Source organism: Colletotrichum jinshuiense, chromosome 7, assembly GCF_051148585.1.
Source record: "Colletotrichum jinshuiense chromosome 7, complete sequence".
NCBI classification, from domain to species: domain Eukaryota; kingdom Fungi; phylum Ascomycota; class Sordariomycetes; order Glomerellales; family Glomerellaceae; genus Colletotrichum; species Colletotrichum jinshuiense.
This window is the reverse complement of record NC_139314.1, coordinates 416,741-435,477: the sequence shown is the minus strand read 5'-3', so window position 1 is coordinate 435,477 and position 18,737 is coordinate 416,741. Positions and strand designations below refer to the sequence as shown.

The window sequence follows — 18,737 nt, the reverse complement described above, 5'->3', positions numbered from 1 at the left end:
TTCTGCCAGACGGCAAAGTCTCTATACTGGATGGGTAGAGGCAATACTTGGTCTAGAGGGTTCAGGCCCTTGACGGCAGCGGCGTAGAAGGCGGCAAGCTCGCGTTGAAGGATTTCGAGAGACCATCCATCGTAAATAATGTGGTGCATGACGATGGAGAGAACGTGGTCGTCCTCATTGATGCGGATGAGGGCTGGTCTCCAGCCTGGCTCAGCAGAGAGGTCGAAGGAAGTGCTCTGCTCCTTTTGGAGAGCCTCAACATAGCTTCCCTCCTTGCCTGCCGACACATCAATCACCCGAAGGTCCTTGGCGTGGTACGGGTGAACGACTTGGACGCCAACACCGTCATGCTCCTCAAACGTGGTTCGCAGAGTCTCGTGGCGCTGCTCCAGAGCGTTAAGTGCCGCCGTGAGCGCGTTAACCTGTAGAGATCCACGCAGGCGCACTGCAAGTGGCATGATATACCACAGGGCGCCGAGATCGAGCTGGTCCAAGAACCACAGACGACCCTGGGCGAAGGACTGTTCGACCGGGCCGCTGTAGGGCTCCGCCTTGATGGCATTGTGCTTGTTGGAGCCCTGGCGAATAGTGGCAGCGAGGTCCATGATGACTGCCTGGTCGAAGATGTCCTTGACGGAGATCTGGGTGTTCAACCGCCTGCTGATGCGGGCGGCGAGCCTCGTGGCCATGAGCGAGTGTCCACCGAGGTCGAAGAAGTTGTTTGTAATTCCGACGTCAACACCAAGGACGATGGAGAATTCTTCGCAGAGGACGGCTTCCACTTCGTTACGCGGCTCCACACGCTCGATTTCCAATGTCTTCGCCCTCGGGGCAGCCTTGGCCTTCCGCGTCAGCTCACGACGATCGACCTTGCCGTTGGCATTGAGCGGAAGCTGATCCAGCACTACGATCTGAACCGGGATCATGTAGGGAGGAAGGACGGTCTGAAGTTGCTCCCGGATTTGGGTCTCGAGGCGGCGGCTCTGGTGTCGCTGCAAAGGACGGTTGGTAAGCAGGCTGGTTGAGCGGCCCAGGTGTTCCGTCGGGAAGTTGAACAGCACGCGGCTCTGCTTGTTGCTGTGACGATGGAAAATCGCGTCAATGGCTCCGTTCTGGGAGCGCTGTCGGGCCCAACTCAGCTCCACGCGGAAACCAGCCTGTTCTCCGATCTGGGCGAGGTCTGCTCCAGAGAGGGATGCGTAGCGCTGTGCCGCGTTGCGGATAGACGAGATCCAAGCTGAGCCGTCGATGCGCTGCGCATCGTCGTCCTCATCAAGCGACTCAACCAGCAAACGCTCGACAATAGTCTTGCTGTAAGGGATGTTGGCGACGGGGACAGCCAAGGCATCCGACGAGCTCTGCAGCAGGTTGAGAAGGCCGTCACGGTCCAGCTGGGATTTCTTGAAGTCAACCCAGGCGTCTGCTTCAACTGAGTGGACTGCCTGCTGTACCGGCTCCGCCTCTAAGCTTCTCATGTGAACGACAGCGGCGTATCTGTACGCGCTGAGTTCGTTGGTGGCAGTCATGCGCTTAGGCAGAATCTCAACATGCCAGACGTTCTTGGGCAGGCGGCTTGTGAGTCCGGTGAAGAAGGCCGGGTCGACGAGCAGTTCCTCTTCGCGCTCTTCTAGCTCGGCAACCCTGCGCTGGATCTCGTCTCTAGTAGCATCTGAGCCCAGGTCGTGGAGGGCTCTGGCAGCCAGGAAGTCCTTGTTGATGGCGTAGGTTCGCATGTCGCCAAAGAACAAGCGCTTAACGCCGGGCAAATGGGTCAAGTGCTCGATAACCTGGAACAGGTAATCTCCAGATGGGAAGTATTGCGCGACGGAGTTGGTCACAACAAGGTTGGCTTCAACGTCAAGTCCGCCCACGTCCATCGCAGTACCGACATTAACCTTAGCCTTGCCGGCGAAGGCTGAGATAGAATTAATCTTGCTGTTGACAAAGCTAGCAGCGGCGCTCGAAGGATCGAGACCGACGTATCCCTCAAGTCCTTTCAGGTTGAACAGAATCATACCAGTACCGGTACCAATTTCGAGTACGCGGCCGGCCGGCTGCCCGTCGTGGAGGGTCGCCATAGTATCGTCGAGCCACTCTTGCATCTCGGTTTTGTCGATATCAGCACCATCGTACATGGAGGTCCAACCCATGAAGTCGTTACCAACAACCGATTGGTCAATGGTTTCAATGTCGGCATAGGTGCTGGTCTCGAAGTGGTTACCCCAGCCTTCAACCTGGTTGCTGGCCTCGTTCGTCTCAAGGTCTTGATCTCCCCGAGCCGCAACGAATCCGATCATCTCAACCTCTTCGCCTTCCTGCCTGCGCAGAACGACGGCGGCATCGAGAACGTCGCTGTGGTGGAGCAGCGCCTGCTCCACCTCTGCGGGTTCCACGCGGTGGCCACGGATCTTGACCTGCTGATCCATGCGGCCGAAGAACTCGATCTGACCGTCCGTTGGGCGGTAGCGGACGCGGTCACCGGTTCGGTAGGCCCGGACAACTTGTCCGTTGACATTGACCTGGGCGAACCGATCCTTGTTGAGCGACGAATCGGTATAGCCACGGGCAAGACCGTCTCCGGTAACAACAAGCTCTCCCATCACACCCATGGGGACGAGTTGCTGGTTCGGGTCCATGATGAATGCGCCCGAGTTGCTGACGGCTTCACCAATGGGAACGCCGTTGACGAACAAGTCCTTCTTTGAAGATTCCTGCTTAGGCACCTTGTAGATGGTACTGAGGATGGTATTCTCAGTCGGGCCATAGGCGTTGTAGACGCTGCCTGGCACCAAAGCCTGTGCTGCGTTGGCATCGTGGCCGTCAAATCGGTCACCCGCAGCAAACAGGAGATCCAAGGCACCCAAAGTAGCAGCCATGGGAGTGAGGCACTGCTTCAGCAGAGCAGGCGGGAGCATGGTGGCCTGGATCTTCTCCTTGAGGAAGACCGCGTTAAGGCTCGTAGGCTCCAGCGTGGTGAAATAGTCGATGCAGACCAACGTGCCGCCGTTAAGCAGGGCCGAGTAAATTTCCCACGTGGAGGCATCAAAGGCAACGTTAGACAGGTGGGCAACGTGCGCCGCTGCCGGGAGGTTTGAGACGACGTTGCTGTCCTTCACCAGCCTGATAATACCGCGATGCTCGATCATAACACCCTTCGGCTTACCAGTGGAGCCAGATGTGAAGATGATGTAGGCGAGGCTCGTTGCGGTTGGCTTTGCGACGGCTTGGAAAGAAGAGGTGTCGTTGGGAGCATCGCGGAGGGCATCGCTAATCGGCACCATGGTGACGTTCGACAGTTCAACGGTGGGCTTGGTGACGGTAGATCCCAGCAAAAGGGTTACGTTACCATCGACCGCCGAAAGGATGGAGGTGAGACGCGCCGCCGGAACGTTGACGTCAAGCGGAAGATACGCCAAGTTGGCCTTGAGGATACCGAGGAATGCGACAATGGTCTCGCATGATCGGGGGGCGAAGACGGCGACGGGAGTCTCGGTCGGCAACTGCTTCTGCTTGAGCCAGGCCGCAAGGGCGTCGGACTGTTGGTCCAGCTGCGAGTAGGTCAACTGCAACTGGGAGGACGCTTCCTTGACGGCGATGGCGTCTGGGTTTGCAGCCACCTGCTTGGCGAAGACATCCACCACGCTCGAGTCGCGCGGATAAGCGGTCTTCTCAACGTCTACCAGACCGGTGCTGTACAGCTGGGTCAGGCCATCCGTAAGTGGCAAGGAAGCAATGGACGTGTTTGGCTGCGCGAGGCCGCGACGCAGCACCTCTTGGAAGATGTCGACGACGCCGCGAATGGTGGCAGCCTCGAAGAGGTCCGAAGCAAACAGAATGCTGCCGCCCAGGCGACCCTCTTCCTGGAACAAGTGGAACTCCAGATCGAAACGGGTGGTCGCCGGCGTGGGCACACGCTCGCTCGCCAGGCCCTCCAGAGGGATTCTGCCGAGGTCGTGCTGTGAATGCAGGGCGAACATGAGCTGCACCAGCGGGTTGCGGGAGGCGTCTCTGGAACCGGGCTGGAGGGCCGTGACAACGCTCTCGAAGGGCACATCCTGGTTCTCAAAGGCAGCAGTGGCAGTGGTGCGGACTTGGCGGACGAGGCTGTCGAACGTCTCGTCGTCGTGGATGACCGTCCGCATACACTGGGCGTTGACGAAGAAACCAATCAAGTCCTCAAGCTCGGGCCTATTACGGTTGGCAATAGGCGTTCCGATAGTCGCATCTTCAGCTCCGGTAAGCCTGTAATGGGCGGTACGGAAGGCCGCAAGCAATACCGCGAAGGAGGTAAAGTGGTTGGTGCGGCAGTAGGTTTGCAAGCTCTCATAGACAGGTCCCTCAATAGTAAGCTGGACGACGCCAGCGTCGCCTGAAAGGACAGTTGGGCGCGGTTTGTCACACAAAAACTCGGCGGGCGTGCTATCGGCCAGTTGCTCGGTCCAGTACTCAAGCTGGCGTCGCTGGTCGACAACCTGAGTCTCGTTCTTCTGCCATACGGCGAAGTCGCGGTATTGAATAGGGAGAGGGCGCACTCTCAGGAAAGGATCTTCGCCACGCAGCGCGGCAGCGTAGAAGGCACTAAGCTCCTTGCGGAGGATATCGACTGACCAACCGTCAGAGATAATGTGGTGCATGACGATAGACAAAACGTGGTCATCCTCTCCCAGCTTGTAGAGCGTGACTCTCCAGCCCAGCTGGGTAGCTAGGTCGAAACCAGTCGTCTGCTCCTCTTTAAGTGGCTGGATATAACTGCCGCCATCGCGCTCGGTGGAGAGATCAACCACCTTGAGTATATCACCAGTGGCTGGGTGAACAACCTGGACTCCAACGCCGTCCTGCTCAGGGAAAGTCGTCCGCAGGGTCTCGTGGCGCGCCTGGAGAGCATTAATAGCAGTGTTGAGTGCATCCACGTGCAGCGGTCCGCGGAGATGCGCTGCAAGGGGCATAAGGTACCATAGGGCGCCGGTATTAAGTTGGTCCAAGAACCAAAGACGACCCTGGGCGAAGGACTGCTCAACCGCTCCATAGTACGGCAAAGGTGTAATAGGGCTGTGTAGGGTGGACCCAATGCGAATAATGGCAGCAAGGTCGACGAGAATGGGCTGGTCGAATATATCCTTGACAGATACGCGGGCATCCAGTCTGCGACTAATACGCGCTGCCAGCTTCGTCGCCATTAAAGAATGACCACCGAGGTCGAAGAAGTTATCGGTAATACCGACCTCAATACCCAGAACCTTGGCATATTCTTCACAGAGGGCTGCTTCAATCTCGTTGCGCGGTGCAACGCGGAGGGCAACGGTGCTGGTTCTCGGGGTGGTCAGGGCTCTTCGCACAAGCTCGCGGCGGTCGACCTTTCCGTTGGCGTTGAGGGGAAGGTGATCGACCACAATGATCTGCGACGGGACCATGTAGGATGGAAGGGCGGCCTGAAGGCGTTGGCGAATGTTGTTTTCGGTCAAGTTAGCGGCGGCGGCGGCGGCGGACGAGTCTTCGTCGCCATTCACTGCAGGCGCCTGCTCGCCGTCGATGTTGACGGTGACAAAGCCCACCATCTCCAGCTGCTGGTCCTCGAACTTGCGGATCACAACGGCGGAATCACGCACACCAGGCAGTCCGGCAAGAGCCTGTTCCACCTCGGCGGTCTCGATACGGTAACCGCGGATCTTGACCTGGTTGTCCGTACGGCCAATGAATTCGATCTCGCCGTCGGCCGGCCGGTAGCGGGCGCGGTCACCAGTGCGGTATGCCCGCACAGACTTACCTTCGATAGTAGCTTGGACAAAGCGGTTCTCATCTAGTGAGGAATCCGTATAACCGCGAGCCAGACCGTCGCCCGTAACGACAAGCTCACCGATCACACCAAGGGGCAAGATCTGCTGTCGCGAATCCATAATGTAGGCACCGGAGTTCTTGATACCCCGGCCAATAGGCAGACCGTTCACGCAGCGCTCTTCGGGGCCCATTTCGTGTATAGTGCTGTAGGTCGTGTTCTCAGTAGGTCCATACACGTGGCACAATGCCTTGCGGACGAGCTTGCGGGCCTTGAGTGCGTCTTGCGGCCGCATTGTCTCGCCACCGGTCAACAAGACGTCCAAGCTGCTGACAATAGAAGGTGCCTCCTCGAGGAATTGGCGCAGCAGAGCAGTCGTGAAGAACGCCATGTTGATGCCGTGGGTGCGGATGGCATCGCTCAGGAGGGAGGGACTCAGAACAGTCATCTGGTCGAGACAAGCAACAGTACCACCGTTGAGAAGAGGCGCGTAAATTTCCCAAGTGGTGGCGTCGAAAGCAAGGTTGGACACGTGGGCCAGGACGGCTCCATGGCCTGCTTGCAGATGCTGGTGAGTGTTCTTGACAAGTCGGATAATTCCGCGGTGCTCGATCATGACTCCCTTGGGACGGCCGGTTGAGCCAGAAGTAAACATGACATATGCCAGGCTATCGGCGTTCGGGGCGGCAACGGCATCTACGCCGCCCTTGGACTGGCTCAACGCTTCTCCGATGCGTACCAGCTCGACATCCGGCAGCTCAACGTCCGGCATGGGGACAGTGGCGCCGACCAGGATCAGCTTATCGCCGGACACCTCCAACAGGATATCCTGGAGGCGGGCGGAAGGGATGTTGGTGTCAAACGGCAGGTAGGCCAGATTGGCCTTGAGAATTGCGAGAAGGGCAACAACTGTCTCGCAAGATCTCGGAGCAAGCACACCAACCAGAGCACCGGCAGGGAGCCCGCGCAGGCGCAGCCAGGAGGCCAATTTGTCTGCCTGCTCGTTAAGCTGGGTGTAGGTAAGCTGCGAAGACGCGTCCTTGACAGCTACCGCCTCGGGGTTAGCGGCAACTTGCTCAAGGAACACGTCCACCACGCTAGACTCCCTGGGATAGTCTGACTTGTCGACCTGGAGCAGACCCAAGCTACGCAGAGCCGGCAGTCCGTCAGTAAGAGGCAGGCCTGCAATGGCCGCCTGCGGCTGCTCCAGACTATGGCGCAGAACTTCTTGGAAGACGTCGACAACCACTTGGACACTCTTGGCCTCGAACAGATCCGTGGAGTAGAAGACGGTTCCTCTAAGCCTGCCCTCCTCCTGGAAGAGGTGGAACTCGAGGTCGAATCGCGTGGTGGGTGTAAAGGGAAGAGTCTTGCCAGTAAGGCCCTCAAGGTGGATGTTGCCCACATCTTGCTGCGAGTGAACAGCGAAGATGAGTTGCACCAGGGGGTTACGAGAAGTATCTCTGGATCCAGGCAGGAGAGAGGATACAATACGCTCAAAAGGTACGTCTCCGTTCTCGAATGCAGACGTGACTGTTGATCGCACCTGTCGGACCAGGCCGTCGAAGGTTTGGATGTCGTCGACTTCAATCCTCATACACTGGGTGTTGACGAAGAAACCGATGAGATCCTCAACTTCAGATCGGTTACGGTTAGCGATAGGCGTACCGACAGTCACGTCGTTGTCGCCAGTCAAGCGGTAGTGCGCTGCTCGGAACGCGGCAAGCAGCACGGCAAACGAGGTGGCCTGGTAGGTACGGCAGAAGGCCTGGAGGCTGTCGTAGACAGGGCCCTCGATGGACAGCTCAATAAGACCGCCCTCGCCAGACAGTGCAGCAGGACGAGGCTTGTCGCATAAGAGAGTAGCCGGCTGGCTACCAGCCAGCTCCTGTTTCCAGTATGACAGTTGACGCTCGTGCTCGGCCAGCTGCTCCTCCTGCTTCTCCCACGCCGCGAAGTCGCGGTACTGGATGGGCAGAGGCGACAGCTGAGACAAGGGGTCCTGGCCACGGAGAGCCGCAGCGTAGAACGCCGTCAGCTCGCGTTGCAGGACCTCGAAGGACCATCCATCAGAAATAATATGGTGCATAATGATGGAGATCACATGGTCTTCAGTGCCCAGGCGGAGCAGCGCGACTCGCCAGCCTGGTTCAGCGGTCAGGTCAAAAGGCGTCGCCTGCTCCTTGCGCAGGATGTCCTCGTAACCCCCGTCAGAAACGTCGATGACGCGGAGCTCCTTGGTGTAGCTTGCCGGCTGGACAACCTGGACTCCCACGCCATCGTGCTCCTCGAAGGTCGTCCGCAGGGTCTCATGGCGTTCCACAAGGGCACTCAAGGCAGTACGCAGCGCATCCACCTGGAGGGGACCGCTCAGACGCACCGCGATCGGCATATGGTAGCCAGAGGAGTCGCCCAGCTCAAGCTGGTGAAGGAACCAAAGGCGGCCCTGAGCAAACGACTGTTCAACAGGGCCGTTGTACGGCTTGGACTGGATGAGGTTGTGCTTTGCGGAACCCTGCCGGACAGAAGCAGCAAGGTTGGAGATAACGGGCTGGTCAAAGATACTCTTGACGGACACCTTGGACTCCAGACGGCGGGTAAGGCGAGCAGCAAGCTTTGTAGCCATCAAAGAGTGGCCTCCAAGGTCGAAGAAGTTGTCGGTGATGCCCACCTCCACACCGAGTACGTCGGCGAACTCCTCGCAAAGGATGGCCTCGACGTCGTTGCGGGGTGCAACGTGGTCCGTCACGGTACGACTTCTCGGCGCGGTCTGGGCTCGCCGGGTAAGCTCACGACGATCGACCTTGCCGTTGAGGTTGACCGGCAGCTGGTCGAGGACCAGGAGTTGGGTCGGGATCATGTACGGCGGGAGCAAGACCTGGAGGTACTCGCGGATCTGCGCCTCAACCTTGCGGCTCTGCTGGCGGTGCAGCGGCCGGCTGGTCAGAAGGCTCAGCGAGCGGCCCTGGGTATCCTCTGTCGGGAATTGGATCAGCACACGGCTGCTCTCATGGGCGGGCTCGAAGCGATGGAAGACGGCGTCGACTGCTCCGTTCTGCACCCGCTGGCGCGCGCAGCTGAACTCGACGCGGAACCCGGCCTCCTTGGCCACCTGGACAAGGTCGAAGGGGGAAAGCGAGACGCACTGCTCCGCGGCCTCGCGGATAACAGAGATCCAAGCAGCACCATCCGTCGAGCCCGGAGCATCGTGGTCCTCCAGGGACTCGACGAGCAGCCGCTCGACGATGGTTCTGCTATACGGGATATTGCCGATGGCAACGGTCTGAGCGTCGGGCGAGCCCTGCAGCATGCTGAGAAGGCCATTGCGGTTGAGCTGAGACGTCTTGAAATCGACCCACGCCTCCGGCTCGATGGGGTGCACCGGCTGGGGGACCTCGTCGTTAGGTCCGCGGACGTGGATGATGGCCTGGTAGCGGTATGCGCTGAGCTCGTTGGTGGCCTTCATGCGCTTGGGCAGGACCTCAACGTGCCAGATGCGATCCGGGTACCGGCTCTTGAGCGCCGTGAAGAATGCCGGATCCACGAGGAACTCCTCCTCGCGGTCTTCGAGTTCCGCAATCTTCCGCCGGATCTCGTCCTTGGTGGCTGATGACCCGAGCGCACGCAGCGCCCTGGCCGCCAGGAAATCGCGGTTGATGGCCCAGGACCGCATATCGCCGAAAACGAGACGCTTGATCCCGGGAATCCGAGTGAGGCCCTCGATGACCTGGAGGAGGTAGTCCGGCGTAGGGAAATACTGAGCAACAGAGTTGGTCACGACCATGTCTGCCTGGAGCCCGTCAAGCCCGGCGACGTCGGTCGCGGTTCCAACGAAGACGTGCGCCTTACCGGCCACAGCAGGAACAGATTGGATCTTCTTGCGGACGAAATCGACAGCGGAGCCGGAGGGGTCGAGGCCGACGTAGCTCTCCAAGCCCTTGCCGAGGTTGAAAAGGATCATGCCGCTGCCGGTGCCGATTTCAACCACACGGCCGGCCGGCTGGCCGTCGAGAATAGTGGCCATGGTATCGTCCAGCCATTCCTGCATCTCTCCCTTGTCAATCTCGGTGCCGTCGTACATAGACGTCCAGCCCATGAAGTCGTTGCCGACAACGGATAGATCGATCGTCTCAATATCCACGTACGTGCTGGTCTCGAAGTGGTTGCCCCAGCCCTCGACCCGGTTGCTGATCTCGTCTTGGGCGACGACAGCAAACTCCTCTTCGCGCGCCGCAACGAAGCCGACCATCTCCACTCCATGGTCCTCCTGCTTGCGGATGACAATGGCAGCATCACGAATGGCGGGGTGCCTGAGCAGGACCTGCTCGACCTCGGCCGGCTCGACACGGAAACCGCGGATCTTGACCTGCTGGTCCATGCGGCCGAAGAACTCGAGTTGAGCATCGCCAGGCCTGTATCTGGCGCGATCACCCGTACGGTAAGCACGCAGGGTCTCGCCGCCGTCAACGGTGACGTCGACGAATCGTCCCTTGTTCAAGGCTGCATCGGTGTAGCCACGAGCAACACCGTCACCAGTCAGGACAAGCTCACCCATGACACCGAGGGGAACAAGACGCTGCTGGGGATCCAGAACGAGAGCGCCCGAGTTGCTAATGGCGCGGCCAACAGGTACACCGTTGATGCAGAGCTCGCCTGGTTGCATGCGGAAGGCTGTACTGTATACAGTGTTTTCCGTGTGACCAAGAGCGTTGATAATGCCACCCTTGGCCAAAGCTTGAGCTGTAAGGGCATCCTGGACGTCCAGGCGATCACCAGAAGCAAACAGAAGCTCGAGTCCCTTGATGGTGGAAGGAGACTCGGCGAGGCACTGCTTGAGCAGGGCCGGGGTGAACATGATGGCCTTAATCTTCTCCTTTTCGAAGACGCGGCCCAGCGTGGCCACGTCCAAGACGGTGGTGTGGTCGATACACACCAAGGATCCGCCATTAAGCAACGCGGTGTAGATTTCCCAAGTGGCCGCGTCGAACGCGAGGTTGGCGATATGGCCCACGGGGACCGCAGACTGCTCCTGCGTCTGGATGTTGGTGTTCTTGACCAGACGGACGATACCGCGGTGCTCGACCATTACACCCTTGGGGCGGCCCGTGGAGCCGGATGTGAACATGACGTAGGCCAGGCTCGTCGCGGTAGGCGTGGGAAGATGTTCGGCGACCTCCTCCGTCACGGACACACTGTCCCGCGCCTCGGCGATGGTGAGGAACTCAACGTCGTCCAGCTCCGTTGCCGGCACGGACACATCCGCGCCGAGCAGGAGGAGCTTCTTGCCCTCAATGGATGACAGGATGCTCTCCAAGCGACCTAGGGGAACGTTGACGTCAAGCGGCAGGTAGGCCAGGTTGGCCTTGAGGATTCCGATCAAGGCCACAATAGCCTCGCACGATCGCGGGGCAAACACGCCGATCATGGTCTCGGGGGCGTAGCCGCGCTGCACAAGCCAGTACGCCAACCGGTCTGACTGTCGGTCCAGCTCAGCGTACGTGAGCTCCGACTTGCTGTCCTTAACGGCGATGGCATTGCCAGAGAGGGCAACCTGCTCGCGGAACAGCGCCGTCACGCTCTTATCCCTGGGGTAGTCGGTGCGCGCAACCTGGTGCAGACCCTCGTCGATGAGCGCGGAGACACCGTCCCTCAGCGGCATGGAGGCAATAGGGATAGACGGCTCCTCAAGACCGCGGCGGAGGACCTCGCGGAAGACAGTCTCCATGGATTTGATCGAGACGGGATCAAAGAGCTCGTTGGCGAACATGATGACACCACGGAGGCGGTTCCTCTGCTGCTGGAAGAAGTGGAACTCGAGATCGAAACGCGAGGTCTGGGCGGGATCAATAGGCTCAGCAGCCAGGTCGCCCAGCTGCAGATGGCCCAGATTCTCCTGGTAGTGGACTGCCAATGTCATCTGGACGAGGGGATGGCGGGAGACATCACGGGTTCCGGGTCGCAGCTCCGCAACGAGACGGTCAAAGGGCACGTCCTGGTTGGCAGAGGCCGCGGCCGTAGCGGACACAACCTGCTTGACCAAGGACTCGAAGGTCTCGTCCTCGGCCAGCGCGGTACGGATACACTGCAGGTTGACGAAGAAGCCGATAAGATCCTCGAGCTCCTGTCTGTTTCTGTTGGCAATGGGCGTGCCGATGGTGGCATCCTCCACGCCGGTCAAACGGAAGTGAGTCGCACGGAACGCGGCGAACAGCACGGAGAACGGCGTGGTCTGGTGCTTTCTACAGAACTTCTGCAGGTCTTGGTACAGCTTGCCCTCGACAAAGAACTCGTGCACGTCTGCCTTGCCTGAAGGGACTGCCGGGCGAGGCTTGTCAGAGAGCAAAGCAGCCGGCTGGCTGCCGTCAAGCTGCTCTTTCCAGTAGCTGAGCTGACGCTCTTGTTCGGCGACCTGGGCCTCCTCCTTCTGCCAGATCGCGAAGTCGCGGTACTGGATGGGCAGAGGGCTGACCTGCGAGAGCAGGTTCTTGTTACCGCGCAGAGCCGCGGTGTAGAAGGTTGCCAACTCGCGCTGGAGGATATCGAGAGACCAACCGTCGGAAATAATGTGGTGCATCACGATGGAAAGAACGTGGTCCTCCTCGCCCAGGTGAAGCAGAGCGGGACGCCAGCCAGGCTCGGACTCCAAGTCAAAAGGCTTCGAGTTCTCCTTTTGCAAGGCCAGCATGAGCTCCTCGTCGGATTCAGCGCCGGCTGGGACTTCAACAACGCGCAGCTGCTTCGGTATAAAGGGCTGTACCACCTGCACGTTGACGCCGTCGTGCTGCTGGAAGATGGTGCGCAGGCCCTCGTGGCGTTCCTCAAGCGCCAGCAGTGCCGCGCTCAGCGCCTCGAGGTTGATGGCTCCCCGGAGACGGGTTGCGAACGAGGAGAGGTACCACGTGAGACCCGGGTACAGGCGCTCAAGGAACCAAAGGCGGCCCTGGGCGAATGACTGCTCGACCGGACCGTCGTACGGCCGGGGAACAATAGGGCTGTGCTGCGACGAGCCGCGGCGGAGAGTCGCGGCGAGGTCAAGGAGGATGGGCTGGTCGAAGACCTCCTTAACGGTAACGCGGACCTCGAGGCGCCTACTAATGCGGGCAGCCAGCTTGGTGGCCATGAGGGAGTGGCCGCCGAGGTCGAAGAAGTTGTCGGTGATGCCGACCTCAATGCCGAGCACGTCGGCGAACTCCTCACAGAGCGCGGCCTCGATCTCGTTGCGCGGCGCCACCGGCGCCGACTTCTGGCCGGACACGGCGCTGCTTCTCGGCGCCGTCTGGGCCCTGCGGGTTAGCTCGCGGCGATCAACCTTACCGTTGGCATTAAGCGGCATCTTGTCCACGACAATGATGCGGACCGGCACCATGTACGGCGGCAGGACGGCCTTGAGGCGCTGCCAGATCTGCTGCTCCATTAGCGTCTCGAACTCGACATCCCTACCACCTACCTGGCCCGGCGTCTCCTCGTCGCGGACGGGGGTGTGCTTGGCGACAGTCTCGTCGTCCCGGGCGGCCACGAAACCGATGATTTCGGGCTCCTCGCCCTCGAACTTGCGGACGACGGCGGCAGCGTCGAGAACCGCGCTGTGGCTAAGCATGGCCTGCTCGATCTCGGCGGGCTCGATACGGTTGCCGCGGATCTTGACCTGCTGGTCCATGCGGCCCGAGAACTCGATCTGGCCGTCAGTCGGCCGGTACCGCACGCGGTCGCCCGTCCTGTAGGCCCGGACGAGCTCGCCGGCAATAGCGACGCGGACGAAGCGGTCCTGGTCCAGCGTCTTGTCCGTATAGCCCCTAGCAAGGCCGTCACCAGTGACGACGAGCTCTCCCATAACACCAACAGGGACAAGCTGCTGGTCGGGGTCCATAATGAACGCGCCCGTGTTGCTTACGGCGTGGCCGACAGGCACACCGTTGGAAAACGACGAGTCGTTCTTGGAGACCTCATAGACTGTACTGAGAATGGTGTTCTCAGTAGGGCCGTACGCGTTGTAAACGCTGCCACGGACGAGAGACTTGGTCTCGATCGCGTCACGGCCGTCGAAGCGGTCGCCAGCGGCGAACAGCAGGTCCAGGCCGCGCAACATGGCGGGCGTGTTGGCAAGGCACTGCTTGAGCAGGGCGGGCGCAATCATGGCCGCCTGGATCTGCTCCCGGGCGAAGGTGGCCTCGAGTGCGGTGACATCCAGCGTGTTAAAGTAGTCGATACACACTAGAGTGCCGCCGTTGAGCAGCGCAGACCAGATCTCCCAAGTGGACGCGTCGAAGGCGACGTTGGACAGGTGAGCCACGCGGGCGGCCGCCGGGAGGTTGGCGTTGACGTTGCTCTGCCTCACCAGCCTGATAATGCTGCGGTGCTCGACCATCACGCCCTTGGGCTGGCCGGTGGAACCGGAGGTGAACATAACGTATGCCAGGCTCTTCGCCTTGGGAGCTGCAGCATTATCCGATCGCTGGATGTTGGCGGCCTCGCCCAGGGCGTCGGCGATCGAGACGAGCTCGACGTTGGGCACCTGGATGTCGGGCTTCGCTGTAGCCGTTCCAAGGAACAACAGCTTCTGGCCCTCCACGGCCGAGAGGATGGCCTCGATTCGGCCGAGAGGCATATTGACATCGAGCGGGAGGTAGGCCAGGTTCGCCTTGAGGATGGCGAGGAACGTCAGGATGGTCTGGCTGGACCGAGGCGCGAGCACGGCGACCAGGGTCTCGGGCGCAAGCTGGCGAGCGCGGAGCCAGTTTGCAAGCTGCTCCGACTGCTCATCCAGTTCGGCGTACGTCAGCTTCGTCTCCGACGATGAATCGGTAACAGCCACCGCCTCGGGGTGGGCGGCAACCTGCTCGCGGAACAGGTCGACCAGGCTTGCGTCGCGCGGGTAGTCCGTCTTGTTGACGGTGTGCAGGCCCATCTCGTGCAGCTCCGCCATCCTGTCGGTCAGGGGCAGCGTGGCGACGCGAGTCTCGGGCTGCTCAAGGCCACGGCGCAGCACCTCGAGGAAGATGCTGACGACGCCGCTAATGGTTGCGCGCTCGAAGAGGTCGGAGGCGAAGAGGACGTTACCGCGGAACCGGTCCTGCTCACGGTACAAGTGGAATTCCGTGTCGAAGCGAGTCGTCGTCGTGATCGTAGGGAGGGACTCGCCGTCGACGCCCTCCAGGTGGATTCTACCAAAGTCCTCCTGCGAGTGCAGCGCAAACACGAGCTGAGACAGAGGGTTCCTGGAAGGGTCTCTGGACCCGGGCAGCAGCGCGGACACGATGCGCTCGAAGGGGACGTCCTGGTGCTCCCAGGCCGCGGTGGCCGTGGTCCGCACCTGGTCAACCAGGCCGTGGAAGGTCTGATCACCCTCAATAACGGTGCGGATGCACTGGGTGTTGACGAAGAAACCGATAATGTCCTCCAGCTCGGTGCGGTTACGGTTAGCAACGGGGGCGGCAATGGTGGCGTCCTCCGCGCCCGTGAGACGGAAGTGCGTGGCACGGAACGCGGCGAAGAGCACGGCGAAAGGCGTCACCTGGTAGGTCCGGCAGAAGGCCTGGAGTCTATCGAATAGGGGGCCTTCGATGGCGAAGTTGATCTCCCCGGCGTCGCCGGACAGGATCGCCGGGCGCGGCTTGTCGCACAGGAACTCGGCCGGGGAGCTGTCGGCCAGCTGCGTGGTCCAGTACTCGAGCTGGCGCTGGTGCTCGGCCACCTGGGCCTCCTGCTTCTGCCAGACGGCGAAGTCGCGGTACTGGATCGGCAGTGCGGGCAGCTCGGCGAGGGGGTCCTTGCTGCGGAGGACGGCGGCGTAGAAGATGCCGAGCTCCTTGCGCATGAGGTCGACGGTCCAGCCATCGGATATGATGTGGTGGAACACGATGGACAGGACGTGGTCCTCATCGCCCAGGCGCAGCAGGGCGACACGCCATCCGGGCTCAGTAGCCAGGTCAAACGGCGTCGTCTGCTCCTGGCGCAGCACCTCTTCGTAGGTCTCGGGCGCTGCCGACATGTCGATGACACGGAGCTCACGGGCGGGGCTCTCGTGCACCACCTGCATGCCGACGCCGTCGTGCTCCTCGAACGTTGTGCGCAGAGTTTCGTGCCTCTGCTTCAGGGCGTGCAAGGCGCCGGTGAGAGCCTCGATCTGCAGAGGGCCGCGCAGGCGCTCGGCGAACGGCACGAGGTACCACGACGAGCCCTGGTTGAGCTGATCCAGGAACCAGAGACGGCCCTGGGCATAAGACTGCTCGACGGGGCCCTCGTACGGCGCCGCGGTGATCGGAGCACCCTGTGCCGAGTCCCGGCGGATGGTGGCCGCCAGGCCCGCCAGGGTCGGGTTCTGGAAGATGCCCGTCACCGTCAGCTCCATGCCGACGGTCCGGGCCATGTTCACCAGCCTGATGGCAGCGATGGAGTCACCACCCAGCTCGAAGAAGTTAGCTCCGTGGGCGTTGGAGTTGGCGGGGAGCTGCAAGCTGCGCAGCCACATCTGGCGCAGCTGGTCCTCCTCGGTCGCCGGCTCGCCAAGCGCGGCATCGGGCTGCGCGGTGATGGCGCTCTGGATGAGCTCGTCGACGAGGTTGGCGGCGATGGACCGGAGCCGCTTCCTGTCGGTCTTTCCGGTGACGATGGTCAGACGCTCCCTCATGCGGACAAAGTACGAGGGGATGGCGTAGTCCGGCAGGGCCTGCTGCAGTGGCGCGCGGATGCGGCGGGCGGCGGCGGGGTCCAGGATGAAGGCCTCCTTGTCGGCGTGGGCGGCCTCGTCCGGCTGGAACGGGCCGATCAGGAACGCAACGAGGGCCGCGCTGCTCGCCTCGCGGGACCTCTTGAAGACCTCGGCCACGGCCACCAGGTGGCTGGGCAGCACCTTTCGCAGGTGGGCCTCGACGTCGCCGAGCTCGACGCGCTGTCCACGGATCTTGACCTGCGAGTCCCTGCGTCCGAGGTAGGTCACGGTGCCGTCCGGCCTGTAGCAGACGATGTCACCGGTGCGGTAGAAGCGGTACCCGTGGGCCTTGCGCTCCTCCCTGAATTCGGCGGGGTACCAGTCCGGGGTCTCGTCGAAGAAGGGCGACTGCTCCGGCGGCGGGGGCACGACGTAGCCCCTGGCGATGCCGGGACTCTCAATCACCAGCTCTCCGACGCAGCCGATGGCGGCGAGTCGGTTGGGGTCGTCCGCCTCGGTGACCCAGTAGCGGGCGCCCAGGGCGCGGCCGATGTTCTGCAGGTCGGTGGTGTCCTCGTAGACGACGGAGGCGCCGCAGATGGACGCACTCTCGCTCTGGCCGTACGAGTTGATGACGCGGATGGTGGCCGAGAAGGCGTCCCGCTGGTACGCCGAGAAGGACTCACCTCCCGACAAGAGCGTCTTGAGGCCGGAGAGGCTCTCGGGGGGCACGGTGGCGACAAACGAGGGCGTTAGCGTCGACCAGTTGACGCGCGCGCGCTGGATGAAGCCCGCGAGGTCGTTCATGCGCTGGTGGTCCGAGGGGATGCAGACGCAGCCACCGTGGATCAGGACGCACATGGTCTCGAGCAGACTCGAACCAAAGCCGTACGAGGCGAACTGGAGGGAGCGGGTGGTGTTGTCGATGCGGAAAAAGGGGCTGAACTGGAGGGCGCCGGAGGCGAAGGACCGATGCTCCTGCATGGCGCCCTTGGGCTCTCCGGTGCTGCCAGATGTGAAGATGATGTAGGCCAGGTCACTCTGCTTCGCGACGGGCGTGAAGCCGGTCTCGGGCAGCGACGCAATAAAGTCGTCGTCGAGGACGATGGTCGTGGGCACGAGCCCGTCGAGGGCGTCGCGGTGTAGTTGGGATGCGAGGCCGAAGGTGGCGGCCACCTGCCGGCAGATCTGGCCGACGCGGGCCGCCGGGTGCGCCGGGTCGACCATGGCGAAGGCGTAGCCGGCCTTGAGCACGGCGAGCTGGGCGGCCACCATCCACTTTGACTTTTCAAAGTAGAGGGGCACGGCGTATCCGGCGTCCAGGTTCAGGGACTGGAGGTGGCCGGCGAGGCGGGAGGTGACGCTGTCGAGCTCGGCATGGGACCACTGGCCGTCCCAGGCGTCGACGGCCGGGCTCTCGGGGGCCTTGGCGGCCCATTGGGAGACGAGGTCGTGCAGGCAGACCTCGTGCCTGACGGGCAGCGCCTTGTTCCAGCCGGCGATCTCGGCGTGGTCCTCGGCCGTGACCGTCTCCAGCTCCGAGATGGGCCGGTCGACGGCGTGGCTGTGGAGCTGCCCGATCAGGAGCCCCAGTTGCCGCAGGAAACGGGCAACCTGCTGCGCGCCGAGCACGCTCGGGTCGTAGCGGGCGAGGATGGAGGCCGAGCCCTCGGCCAGGTGGCAGTGGATCAAAAGGGCGCGATCTAGACAGGGGGCGAACCTGTCGGATCCTACGAAGGTCTCATTAGGCACGGGGGTCGCCGCGGCCGTGTCAGAGGTGACGGCAAGCACAGTTTGGAAATCACACGCGGCGGGGCCGAAGTCCCCGGCGGCGCGGACGGCGTCCAGGCCGGCGTGCTCAAACTGGCGCACGGCGGCATGGTGGGCGGCGACCTCGCGGAGGAGGTCGGAAGTGGACTGGTGCGGGTCGCAATACACGCGGGTGGGCATCACGGTCTGCGTCGGGCCGGTGGCCGGGGCCTCCTTGCCCCCGGCATAAGGAGGCCTCTCCACCGCGACGCCGAACAGCGCCTCCGTGGCCTGCGTGTAGCGGGCCAGGAGGACGGCGAGCGCCGCCCTGCAGACGGCGGTGCTGTCCCAGTCATGTTGTTGGGCCGAGGCCACGTAGACGATGCTATGCTCGGCCTGGGCAGCGGGCTTGGGCGTCGCCAGGTGCGACGGCAGAACGGGGAACGAAGAGGCATCCAGATCGTCAAAGTGCCGCCTCCAGAACGCCGTAACGTCTGCGGGCGCCGCCTTGGCGATGCTGTCGGCAGCTCGCGCTCCGGCCGTCGTACCTGAATTTTGGGCTACCAT

At 61.8% G+C, this 18,737-nt stretch overlaps 1 protein-coding gene across 1 annotated transcript in view; it reads right to left on the bottom strand.

Annotated features, from left to right (window-relative positions):
- EsH8_VII_000111 (uncharacterized protein) overlaps positions 1-18,737 on the bottom strand; it is a gene marked incomplete at both ends in the record, with an annotated part of 37,278 nt that extends 18,541 nt beyond the window's left edge. Inside the window, one exon of the mRNA XM_083270244.1 lies at positions 1-18,737. This exon is cut by the window's left edge and continues 18,368 nt beyond it. Coding sequence (XP_083127801.1) covers positions 1-18,737 — 18,737 coding nt within the window.